At 43.9% G+C, this 12,861-nt stretch overlaps 1 protein-coding gene across 1 annotated transcript in view; it reads right to left on the reverse strand.

The window, feature by feature from the left end:
* PLCL1 (phospholipase C like 1 (inactive)) overlaps positions 1–3,277 on the reverse strand; it is a 43,507-nt gene extending 40,230 nt beyond the window's left edge. Inside the window, exon 1 of the mRNA XM_032190418.1 lies at positions 819–3,277. Within this exon, the coding sequence (XP_032046309.1) occupies positions 819–3,239 (2,421 nt within the window). The 5' untranslated portion in view covers positions 3,240–3,277. The remainder of the gene's footprint in view (positions 1–818) is intronic.
* Positions 3,278–12,861: the final 9,584 nt, after the last annotated feature.

The following is a 12,861-nucleotide window of genomic DNA, read 5'->3' on the forward strand; positions in this document are numbered from 1 at the left end:
TAGAGAAAACTCATTGTTTAATGCTACTCAGTTTTGTTTCTAGGCAGCGCCCGGACCTCTGAACTGAGGTGACCCTTACCAGAGCTGCACAATCGCCCACCAGAGCAGAAGCCAGCACTGGTCAGGCTTGGCCATGCTGCAACATCAGCTCCCGCTGACCACCAAGGTGGGGGAGCTGTGCTGAGTGCCAGCACCTGCATGTGCCTGGAGAGCGACTGAGCCAAGATGTGTCAGAGGTGTCTGTGCAGGCACTCTATTTAGCAGGGAGGAAATTACAGCCCAAGTGGCCTCCAGCTGTGTGGGTGAAACATTTGCAGCCCTTGGGTGAACAGTGGCAACAGGCGCCCAGGGAAATATGCTGCTCTTAGCACGGTGGGTTTCTCTGGTGTAGACAAGACCTTAATGACACATCCATCACTCTTTCTTATACTCAAGACACAAAAAAAAAAAAACAGCATAAGCCTCACTGAGTTAGCAAAACAAAAGCTTACTGACATTTTCCAGGAACAGCGAGGAAATTAAGTTATTTAAGACCCGAGGCCTGGGGACACAAACGTACCCTCTGTTCTGTTTCCTCAAATAAAACCAGCAAAGCGTGTGTTCAGAAGGGACATCGATTTTTAAAACATTTTTGCCTAATCCCACACCTGCTTGCTAGTTAGCACCCGCAGCTATCAGCCCGCTGATGTGCAGTTAAAAGCTGACAATGGCTGTGGGCCCGAAGCTTCACCAGATCCAGCGAGTTTGCCCTCCCGGCAGCTTTCACTGGAATCTCTGCTTCCACGCCCAGCACACGCCAGCGCACAGGACGGCCATACCTGCATGTTTTCTCTCAAGTCGGTGGCCTCTCGGAGCGGATGCACGGCCAGCTTAAAGATGTCATCAATAGTCTTGAGACCGGTGTTCCTCAGCATGGTGTACTCCCTGGCTTTCTTTCCTATTCTCACGGAGAGGCTGCGCTTTTGGGCCTTTCCGCCTCCGCTGCGATTGGTTATTGCAATGTGCACGAAGAGGGTAACGTGCTCCATGATATCGCCGACGAAAGACCGCAGCGGTATGTGCCTGTATCCGGGCTGCAGGCACTCCAGCGGGATGGTGTACTGGCCTATGAACTCATCCCCGATGTAGTCATCATCCAAAACAACAAAACGGATCATGGCCAGCTCCGGTAGATTGATCTGGAACTCAAAGCTCTCATCAAAAATGGGGTTATCACTGTTTTGCTGAACAGTTTTAGTTCTTTGCTCGGTGCAATCTGCAGGAATCCCATGGATTTCTATGCAAACATAGGGATCTATGACATCCCCTTTTGCACATGCACCCTTGGGCTTTGGGAAATTCTGACCACTGATTATTTTGACATGGAGGACTTGGGGAGAGACCCCCGGAACAATGCCCTTTGTATTCGCACTGAAATAAGACACTTCATCACGCATGACCGAAGGCCTGAGAACGTACCCACATCCCCCGTTCTGTAGGAACCAGCCAGTGTGCAGGTCCATCATGGGCCCTGGGGTCTGATAGTTCATTGCCACTATCTGGCAACCACAGTTCCAAAAATCTTGAGGATTTAAGTTACTAGAGTCTATCCTCATAGCACTTGGGTACACCCTGGAGAGAAACTTCTTGTTGTAGTTGACAAAATCTTCAGGGTATTCATTTGCAATCCGACTGGCTTCTGCCTCACTAAAGGAACAGATTTCCCAGTAATTCTGAGCTTTCATGGATGTCTCAAAGTCTTTGTATTGGACAGATTTGCATAGAGACACCAAGTCAGACAACTCTTTGCAGAGCCAGATAAGCTTCGGTTCCCTTGAGAAGTCCTCTGACAGTCTCCGGGATATTTCAGCTTCTTCATCTTCATCTGTGACTTCTCCTTCTAATATATCCTGGTCACAGGGCAGCTTCTTCCCCTTCACAATGATCTTCATTTTCAGTTTCTCAGGTGAGGGAAGGTAGGCTTCTGAGGATAAAGGTGTCTCTGTGTAGAGTTTGTTTCCAAAGATCCTTTTCATGTGCTGTACCACTAGCTTCTGTTGATGTACTGAGCAGTGGTTCCCCAAGCAGAGAATAAGGGGGTAATCTGAAGCAAAGAAGGCCAATTTGTTTATCACCTCAATAACACTTCGAAAGGAAAGTGGCGATGTCATGTTGTTACGGTTACAAATAATGGGCTCGTTATCTGGGCCATCACAGATGTCTAGTTCAATACTCCGACAGCTCATCTTTAAAGCTCTTACGTAACCATTGATATCAGCTGGTCCTCTCAGCTGGTCTTCTATCAGGTATGTATTGTGGGATGAATTGATGTAGTAATGGGACAAAGGCTGTGTCATGTCTTGGACAACCTTTTTGTGCTCTGGGTCAAAAATATCACATTCTGGGGACAACAAATACTGAGTAAATCCATCAATTGCAAGAAAACCTTTCAATCGTCCTTCTTGAGAAAGCTCGTACCTGCGTATAATATCTAGACACATTTCTTCTGTTATGTGGGTTACTCCTTGCTCAGCCTCTAAAAACAACATGAGATCATTGGCATCTAGGTACTCCTTGTTTTTAGATATCTGCACAAGTAAGAAATAAACTTCAGGTCTTGTGCAAAGTTCGCTGAATGCTTCGCAGAATTCCTCTTTTGTTACTCGTGTTGTCAGTTTCTCTTTGCTTTTCTGGATTTCCTTAAATTTCAATCTAATCTTTGATTCCTTTAAGGTGGGGTTAAGCTTCTTTATTAGCTCCACAGATGTATCTTCTAACATTATGCCGTTACCATCAACATCTGCTGCTTCAAATACAGTTTTTAGCCAGGCAAATCGTGGGGTATTGTGGCTGCTTTCCATCAAATCCAGGGGTTGTTTGCTACGAGAAACCAAGTACCTTAATCCTGATACCCAAATATTGGCCACATCAGCTGAATTGGCAACCAGGTCGAGGGACTCATAGTTCTCACCATGAATTACCGACAAAGCACAGTCCTCAGAAATCTGATCTGCAAGTCCATTATTCCTGAATGTTTCTGTGTTCTTCCCTAGTCTGATTTCTTTTATAGCAGAAATATCAAGCTTGGCTTTCTCAAGGTCCTTCTTGGAAGGCTCCCAGCGAAGAGCCTGCAGGTCAGGATCCAGAGTAAAAAAACGGTTATAAATCCGGGAATTTGGACGAACTTTCTTCAGTTCACACCCAGCCTGCATAAAGCTGATACAGTCACTGGCGCTGCTTATTTTCTTCTCTGATGGCATGCTGCTGAAGGACACAGTTTTCTTTCTTCCACATTTTTGGTTTGAAGGATCCTGCAGAATAATTACAATAAAAAAATAAATAAATAAGTTTTCTCTGGCCATTCCACAAGTGCATAAATTATAGAGATGTTTATGTAAATATAATTCATGTTCTTCTGAACCTCAAAACACATTATCCCTTCCCACCATTCATTTCCCTGCTGAGCAATAAAACATAACGATGGTGACTTGACTGATTGCAGCATTACAGATACCAAGTTTTCGTAAGTGACTTTTGTAGCTCTTAAACTCCCCTCCAGATCCCAGCAACTTGCTGCTGGTGCGAGGAGGTGCTATTCAGTTGTGAAACCTAGGTGCTCCACAGATGAGCATCCTGCCTCAACTCTGCCTCTTCTCTGTAATCTTAAATACTTCAAGTGAAAGAAAAAAAAAAAAAAAAAAAAAGAAACCAAACAACAGTTGCGAGTCAGACCTCTGAGATACACACCCAGGAGAGTCTGGGCTTTCCTGTCTGCAAGTTTTAGTGTCCTTTGCCAAAGGATGTTCTCACCAGGCAGAGAAGCCCATCTCAGCTGTGTGCACAACTGCATGGCTCTTGCGGCTGCTCTGCTCAGCCCTAACCTTCCTTACACTTGCTCATCTCTCCATCTGCTTTAGAAAGTAGTTGTTCTGATACTTTCTGTGAAACAGGACCACAAGACATCACTGAAAAGTGGATAACCAGGCAAGAAAGCCAAAGATATTTTCTTTAGGGCATATTTTCTAACTCCTTTGGAGAAAATACTTGCACACATGTGACTGTGTTTTTAATACCAAGTACCTACTTACCGTGGGATGTAAATCCAACTGCCTGCAAAGCTTTCTGTGGTTTTAGTGCAGCAACTAAATTTAAGTTTTTCTCCATGTATTATCAATTCAAAACGTTTCACAATAATTATAAATATTGCAAATCATTCTTTTTCTCTGTGCGATTTCCAGCTACTCTGTTACTATGCAAACTATCCAATAGCTATAAAAATATTTTTAAAACATTATTCAAGGATGTAGTTCCTAGCAATACACTTCTTACAGCTGCTTTCCCTCCTATTTCCCTGGCCACTGGCAATACTTCCCCAGTTCTCTGCCTTCTGCCATTGAAGGGACTTCTGCCGCCTGCACGGTTTCCAGGCAGAAGGGGAGTCTCAAGGTGAGCAAGTTTTCTTGCTGGAGGTTTGTGCACAGCCCTCAGGCACACACCGGGGAGCAGCTTCCCCGCAGCCGGGGGACCTGCTTTGAGACACCAGAATCTGCAGTTCCCAAACCCTTTGCAGCACAAACTACCCCAGGAGCTGATTTTCTGCAGTCCCCCTGCACCTGCTGTATCATTCACCCTTCCTCAAGTCATACAACACTACACATCCTAAGTTCAGCCCCTGTACTCTAGGCATGCCCACCATCCAGCCATCACTATCTTCACGATGCTCCCCACTGTCTGCACGCAAGCAGGATCCCGTGTGGCTCTCACAGTTACAGAGCAACAGTCTTACACTTGTAAGAATGTCTTCACTCATAATTTGCATTTTTGTATAGATATGTTCAGCAAATTTGTCAGTATAAACATTTTTACAAAATTGCTCAGTGCTCACTCACTCCATTCAATAACATCTGAAATATTTCCAAAACCTCACCTGCACACAAATGGGCTTAAAGGCATAGGAACTCATAGAATCATAGAATCATAGAATATCCTGAGTTGGAAGGGACCCTTAAGGATCATCAAGTCCAACTCTTGACATCGCACAGGTCTACCCAAAAGTTCAGACCATGTGACTAAGTGCACAGTCCAATCTCTTCTTAAATTCAGACAGGCTCGGTGCAGTGACCACTTCCCTGGGGAGCCTGTTCCAGTGTGCAACCACCCTCTCTGTGAAGAACCCCCTCCTGACGTCCAGCCTAAATTTCCCCTGCCTCAGCTTAACCCCATTCCTGTGGGTCCTGTCACTGGTGTTAATGGAGAAAAGGTCTCCTGCCTCTTGACACCCCCTTACGAGGAAGTTGTAGACTGTGATGAGGTCCCCCCTCAGCCTCCTCTTCTCCAGGCTGAACAGGCCCAGTGACCTCAGCCGTTCCTTGTACGTCTTCCCCTCAAGGCCTTTCACCATCTTCGTAGCCCTCCTCTGGACACTCTCCAACAGTTTCATGTCTTTTTTATACTGTGGTGCCCAGAACTGCACACAGTACTCGAGGTGAGGCTGCACCAGCGCAGAGTAGAGCGGGACAATCACCTCCCTTGACCTACTAGCGATGCCGTGCTTGATGCACCCCAGGACACGGTTGGCCCTCCTGGCTGCCAGGGCACACTGCTGGCTCATATTCAACTTGCTGTCTACCACGACCCCCAGATCCCTCTCTTCTAGGCTGCTCTCCAGCGTCTCATCGCCCAGTCTGTACGTGCAGCCAGGGTTTCCCCGTCCCAGGTGCAGGACCCGGCACTTGCTCTTATTGAACTTCATGCGGTTGGTGATCGCCCAGCTCTCCAACCTGTCCAGATCCCTCTGCAAGGCCTTTACGCCCTCATTTGAGTCCACAACTCCTCCAAGTTTGGTGTCATCAGCAAACTTGCTCAAAATACCCTCTATTCCTACATCCAGATCGTTTATAAAAATATTGAAAAGTACCGGCCCTAAAATGGAGCCTTGAGGGACCCCACTGGTGACCACCCGCCAGCCTGATGCAGCCCCATTTACCATAACCCTTTGGGCCCTGCCCGTTAGCCAATTGCTCACCCATCGTATGATGTTTTTATTTAGCTGTATGGTGGACATTTTGTCCAGTAGGATCCTATGGGAAACTATGGGAACTACTGGAAACAAACTCAAAACCTCTAAACTTCTTATGTTAAAGATTTCTCATTAAACTGATAGAGTGACTTTGACTGGCAAGGAGAATTATGTTAGCCATTTATTGTAGTACTTCTCAGAATTGGTCTTTTAAGATAAAAAAAATAGAGTAAAGTCAATGAAGTGAGTGTCTTGGGTCAGTTGCCTTATTAATTACAGCTTTCTGTTAAAATGTTCTGTTGCTGCATTAAAACCCTGTGTTTTAATATGCAGCTATAACCATGAAAATCTTCAAGCAATAGATGCTAATGAATACAAACAAATACAGGCGATTACCCTGCAGGTTCTAGAAGAGTTTTCTTTCTTCTTTGTTTAGATTTAAGGGAACAATTATTAGACTATTCCTCAAATAAGAATTTTGGGAAGGACAGAAACAAAACACATACCACTCCCTCTGAGGCACCCAGTATTGGTTAGCGACAGATAATTTGATGATACAGAGGAAGGTCAGCCCCTAGAAGGCCGTTCGCAAGCAGAGTGTCCTGCATAAACCTCAGAAATGTCAAATCTCATGTCGGAGTTCTCAATTCCTTTCCAATTTGCTGCTGAGTTGTGTCTTGTGTCTGAAGAGCAGAATTTGTCTCCATAGCATTTCCAAGTCCGACTTTGACCTATAAAGCACACTCTCTAGGAATGTACTGAGACCAGTTGCCAGGAAGCCAAAAGCAACTACATTAAAAATTATCAGGTGGTTTTGACTGTACCTAGACAATAGGTCCAGACATTAGGTGTACAGTCCTGTGCATCCTTTTCTTTCCTGGGGCATTTTGTAAAAATGCACTTCAAAAATTCTTCCCATTTACAACACATTGGCTTAGTAAAATCCAAGAATAAGCATACGCTGCATAATATTGTTTAAGAGTAGTTGATTTCCCGTGATTTAAAACAAATGAATAAAACTGCCATAAATATATTCAGTTGAACAGACATGCTTCAGCTTCATGTTGCACTTATCAACGAGAACTTGTGCAGATTTCCACGTAGATAACACAGCTCCATGCAAAATATTGTTATTGGGAAAAAAACACAACCATTTTGCACAAAAAGCACACACACAGAGAGAAAATCTGCTTACACGGGAGACCTTGTGCTTTCAAGGGAAAGGCTCTTTCAAAGTGACTCAAACTTTGGTTTCCTTTGGATCACCCCCATAAGGTAAAAAACTGGCTGATCCCATCTCCTGCTCCTGAGCCTGCATAGTATCTATTAAGTGAAAATAACCTTGAGATCTCAACCACAGGCCCACTTCAGCACACGCTCAGCTTTCAGTGTATGTACAGCTGTACTGAAATCTGCAAGCACCAAGGACATATCTGAGTGCTGGCCTGATTGCACCCTAAAGTCGCCAGTGACTGTTTTCCAAAGGTTTCTAAGGGAGGGATCGAGAGCTCCAGGCTAAGCATGCTCCCAAAATAGTAGAAGCTCTCCTGTCGAATACATCACCCTCGTCAGAGGGACTGGATATGTAAACAGTGGGATCAGAAAGCCATCAGCAGCTGTGGGAAAACTCCACCCTATCCAGCCTAACCTTTGACCATTCAATCTGCTGCTGTTTAAATCAAAGAGCTAACAGAAATAAATATGTGAGGTTACAAAAATTATGAATAAACACACACTCCACCTCATCCCACTGCCTCTAGCAAAACTATAGGAAATAAATTGTTGAGTCTGAAGTTAAGAAATGGGGCAGCAGTGGCTGCATAACAGCCCTGCACTTGGAAGTCAAGCTCATGTATAATTTATCTGAAAGTAAATTACCTGAAGGACCACTACAAAATCAACTGCCTTCCAAGATGCTGTTAGGAGGACAAGAAAGGCAAAAAGCATCTCTAACAGAAGACACCAAAAGCTCTTAACAAGGTGCAGGGCTTCTGTGAAAGGCTGTGAAATTCAGTATCCCTGTTGAGAGCTGAACTTGTTAAGTGCAGTTAAGAGCCATTCCCCCCAAAAAAACAATTTACATGTTCACCAGTGAGCATCACCATTGCTAAAAGAAAAGCTTAATTCTGATCTTTGCTCTTTCCTGTGAATTTAGCACTAAGAGATCGATAACAGGCAACGTAGTCTGAACTCAGAAATAGACCGTGACAAACAATGTGTCCTAAAAGCTATCTGTTCTGCTGACAGCAGATGATCCACTTAATTGGCCAAATGATTACCTGATTTTTTTTCCCAAGGAGAAACTAGTTAGCTCCACACTCTACAAGGTGGGTTTTTCTTTTTTTTCCCTTTATTTATTTATTTATTTTAAAAACAAAAAGAATCCCACAGAATAAGGATACTCATTTTTACCTTTTGGGATGCTTCTAGGTATTTCTCATGAACCGCAAGAATCCCAGTCCCCCAAATTGTTAAAGATTCACAGAATCTGTGGTGACAAAATGTCAGTGTGCCACCAATGCACTCAAAACACCTTGAATTTGCATGACGAATGATAGTGTAATTTTTCAACAGTGAAGTAAACCAGAGCTGAGAAGGTTTGTACCAGGGTTGGGGCCAGGGCTGCCAGCAGACCTCGTGCACAAGGCGACTCAGAGCTGGCACACGTAGCACTGGCAGGTTATTACTGAAGGTGACAGAGCTCTTCAGAGAAATTGGCATTCATTACCAAGATGCAAAGACTTTTTTTTTTTCTGTGAATCTCAGACACATTCTGGCCGCCCTCACAGCGCATCCCAGAACAGCCCATTTCACAGATTCCATTGGTTCTCGTTACAGCCTCTGCTGTGCAACAAATTAACGAGCTGAACTCCCTGTAATCTTTCTTGGCAAGGCCTGCAGGATGCAAGTATCAGATAACCACTGTGACAACCTAGGGAACTACAAAGAAAAGGTTACGTACTCAAAAAATGCATCCATGCTGACAACTCACGGTGCGAAGCAGCCACCTTTCCAGAGGCACTGAACAACACAACATCCATATCCCTGTGTGGCCGCAGGGATACCGCCACTCGCCCTTGGGAAACAGCGCGACACAGCAGATCAGCTGAGCAGATGCTGATGCTGCGGTAGTCTTGCCATGGCAAACTTCCTGCTAATTCAGGGATTTGAGCACGTGTGGAAGAAGGACTGAATCCAAAGTTTAACACACCCTCTCTTAAAAACTGAGATATGCACGTCATGGAATAAACAGAAAATTTAAGGCAGATCAAAAATACGACATGGACAAATATATAAGAAATAGCTTCAGGTGGCAAGATCCAACAATCTTGCAAATACCAAAATAGTCTGAAAAATCCAACTAGTTCTCACTACTTAGCAATTTAACTTGAGCTCAAGCTCCATGCAAAAGCCTAAGCACAATTTTCATTCATGAGTGAGCAATGACTGAGGGCTCTCACACACGGGGGAAAGAAAAGTGTGACGGGGAGCTGCAGTATCAGCATTTACAGCAGGCCTTTCCTAGATCCCCGGGCCTGCCCAGCTGTTGGCTATGGGAATGGAAGGACTGTCACCAAGACCTGTAATGGTGACATTGCAGTCAGCTTCTCATCAAAAAGGGAGGAAATGTCACCCTGCAGAATGGGCACCCCACGGGCAGGAAAATACAGTGCAGACAGTAGTTCAACTATTCTGTGATGCTGGGTAGTACCCTCCAGAAAAGTTCAAGAGGAGGCAAGATTACAACAGCTTGTCTGCTTTCCTCTTTCTCTCCAGTACTAAAAATCCCTTTAAGATATTGGAGTGCATGCGGAAGAGAAATGACAAGTTTAGACAGAGAGATAGAAAAGAATGGCTGGAGATCTTTGAGAAGAAATATCTGAACCAAAATAATTTGCTGTTCAAAGAATGCTTTGTTGTGTGGGTTGGTTGGTTTGTTTTAAATCACTAGCATTGCCAAATTTATTTTATTTTTCCTTTAAGAAATTTTACCTTTGCTGCATACATGACAAATGACAGCAGAAGAAAAAAGCAGCAGCATGTAAAGACTCCTTCTGAAAGTACTTTAAGAAACGAAGTCCACATAATGCAAGAAAGGTTTATTTTCTGGCATGGTATAACACTGAAGTTACTATTTCAACCTTTTCTTTTTTTTTTTTTTTAGGGCCATGAAGCCAAATGTCAAGAACCAGTAAAGAGCACAAGAACATGAAGAACTGTTCAGTGCCTGTAGTGATCCTACCATGTCACAGCTCCCTCTGCCACCACTGTTCCTCAAGTTCTCTCTACACTTCACCATTCAACTGGTTTCCATGACATCCCTTAAACAAAGATGTAAGTATCTATCTATTCTATCCAGAAATTAATTTCTGGATGACACTTTAATACTTACATGCAACACCTCTGTATTACGCTGTGGAAGACCCTACCCAATAAAGATTTTTCATGGATCCTCTTCATACTCCCAGAACAAAACCTTCCCTTATGACACTCCCAGTGCCAGATCTACTCCTAGCCACATCCAACCACATGGTTTTAATTTGGAAAGGACTCACACAGCCCACTGGACTTACTGTCTCCAACCACTGCTTCTACCAGATGTTCTGTTATTTCCAAGCATTCTGCTTGCTTGCAGGCTGTAGTGCTTATGAGTCTCCGAGGGCACCTTGGACATGGATTGAATTTATCTTCATGCTCTAAGGGAATATAAACCTGAGAAAGACAGGAAGACACTCTATCTTAAAGCAGAACTAACAGCAAGCCCTGGGAAAATGAGATCCCAGCTGCAGCATTCCCAGGAGGTCTCCACAGCACAAACCCTCAGTCTTCTACTGAGGCTATTTTGGAAGCAATTGAAGGCAAAAATTAAAAAGGGTGTCTGCTTAAAGCAGCTAACCCTACAGCAATCTCAGACCTGCTTTACAGAGCTAATCCTCCCTCCTATCAGTCCCCACCTGCAGACAAGTAGGATGTGCTGAGTACTACAAGATCTGTGCTATTCCAGACCATGGAGAACTGAGTAAAAAGAACAGAGGTCTTCTACTAAGTGCAACAGCAAAAGTCCCTCTCAGGTTGGAAGGTCCCAGGTTACTTCGATGCAATAGATTCATGCCTTAAATTGAATTTGGAGACAATCCAGCACCAAAACTAACTGGAAAAGTTCTGGCAATACGAGCTCCCCCAACTTGTACCTACTTAAAACTCCCAAGTTGATTTAAAGGCTTACAGAAGGGACTGCTGTGATGGGGCTTTGTGCTGACCAAAGCATGGATTGCTGCAGAAAAAGCTGCAGCTGAGCAGCAGGGGAGGGACAGGCAGGCACACTCCTGACCGCTGCTGCTGTAATGCCATCTTACAGGGCACGCTGAAGAGGGGGTGTGTTTGGAAAACCGGGTGCGGGGACATACCTTAAGGCTGAGCGACCTTTATTCTGGTAACACGTTGTAAGACATGATTCATGGGGCCATGTTGCCCCCGTAGGGCTGGAAGCCTTTGAAACTCTGAAGGATGGGCTTTCTGTTGCCATTTACCCAGGCCCCTAGCAGAACAGTGACACAGCTCATGACACAGAAATCCCAGCATGGAAAGGATACTTTATGTACACACCTTCCCCTGGGCTTTTACTTGCAGTGAATTTGTTCATTTCCACAGCTCTTTGAAACAATATCCACCTGGTATTTAGAAGAAATTAGTTATTAAGACACAGACATTAAATCTGAGTGAGACCTTCTCTGCACCCCTTGTTCACAGAAAAAACAAAACTACAACTCCGAGAGAATAGCAAGGATTTGACCTAGCTGAACTTTAAAGACTTTTTTTTTTTTTTCTTGAAGAGGCCTCCATTCTATCTGTGTCGAGTCCTCTTCAAATCTGCCACAAGGAGAATACCTACAGGATACAGTTAAAACATCTAAACCTTCTCTGATCTTCGTCAACCCACAGAAAACGCTACCTAAGCCAGACAAGCCAGAAAGAAGGTTATGCTGGTTAAAAATACTGCCTTTTGAGCAGGAAAGACAATCAGCTACAAGAAAGCGGTATATTACAAACTAAAAATCAGGAAAGTTGGTGGTGGAGGTTATAAAGTGAGAAAGAGTAGGACGTTAGTAAAAGAAAAAAAAAACAGACCAGGAACTGCAGCAACCAGAGGAGTTGATACAAGTAGTGGCCACAGTTTGGTGGCCAGTGGCAATTACGCAGGGAGCATGCAGAGGGATTGTTTGTTTTGCTCCTGAAAGTATCAGGAACAGACAGTTCCCACCAGCAGCACATCACTGAGCAGCAACACTGGTACTCTTAACAGTACAAAAGAGCATTTGTTTACTCAAAAACGGTAATAGAATTCCAGTAGTAACTCAGGAGGAAAAGCCAAACCAGTTTGAATAGACCTGGCTAAGTAACAACTTGTACCACTCGTACTCATCTGTGTTGGACCTCTAAATGCTGGATTTACGGCTTATCTGTGAGTGGATGCTTTTCATTGTCAAAATTATGGAAGAGCTGCAAAAAGATTTAATTGACAAAGAATAAAATAATCATTAGCACTATTTCCAACGTTAAGGAAAACAGTGCCTGGCAGACTAACCTCATAGCTCTTCTTTTATGAGATTAAAAGTTTGGTTGATAAATGCAATAAAGTCATCATAATATACTTAGATGCTACTATATTATGGTTTCTGCAATACATTTGACTTGGTACTAGATGAGATTTTGATTAAGATGTAGCAATAGAAAATCAATTCAGGAGACATTAAATGGATCAAACACTGGGTAAACGATATGCCTCAAATGTGAGAGTAAATGTGAAACACTCGTCATGCAGATGTGCTTCAAATGGGGTCCTGCAGGGACCTGTTCTTAGC

This window comes from Aythya fuligula, chromosome 6 (assembly GCF_009819795.1).
Source record: "Aythya fuligula isolate bAytFul2 chromosome 6, bAytFul2.pri, whole genome shotgun sequence".
Taxonomy (NCBI): Eukaryota; Metazoa; Chordata; class Aves; order Anseriformes; family Anatidae; genus Aythya; species Aythya fuligula.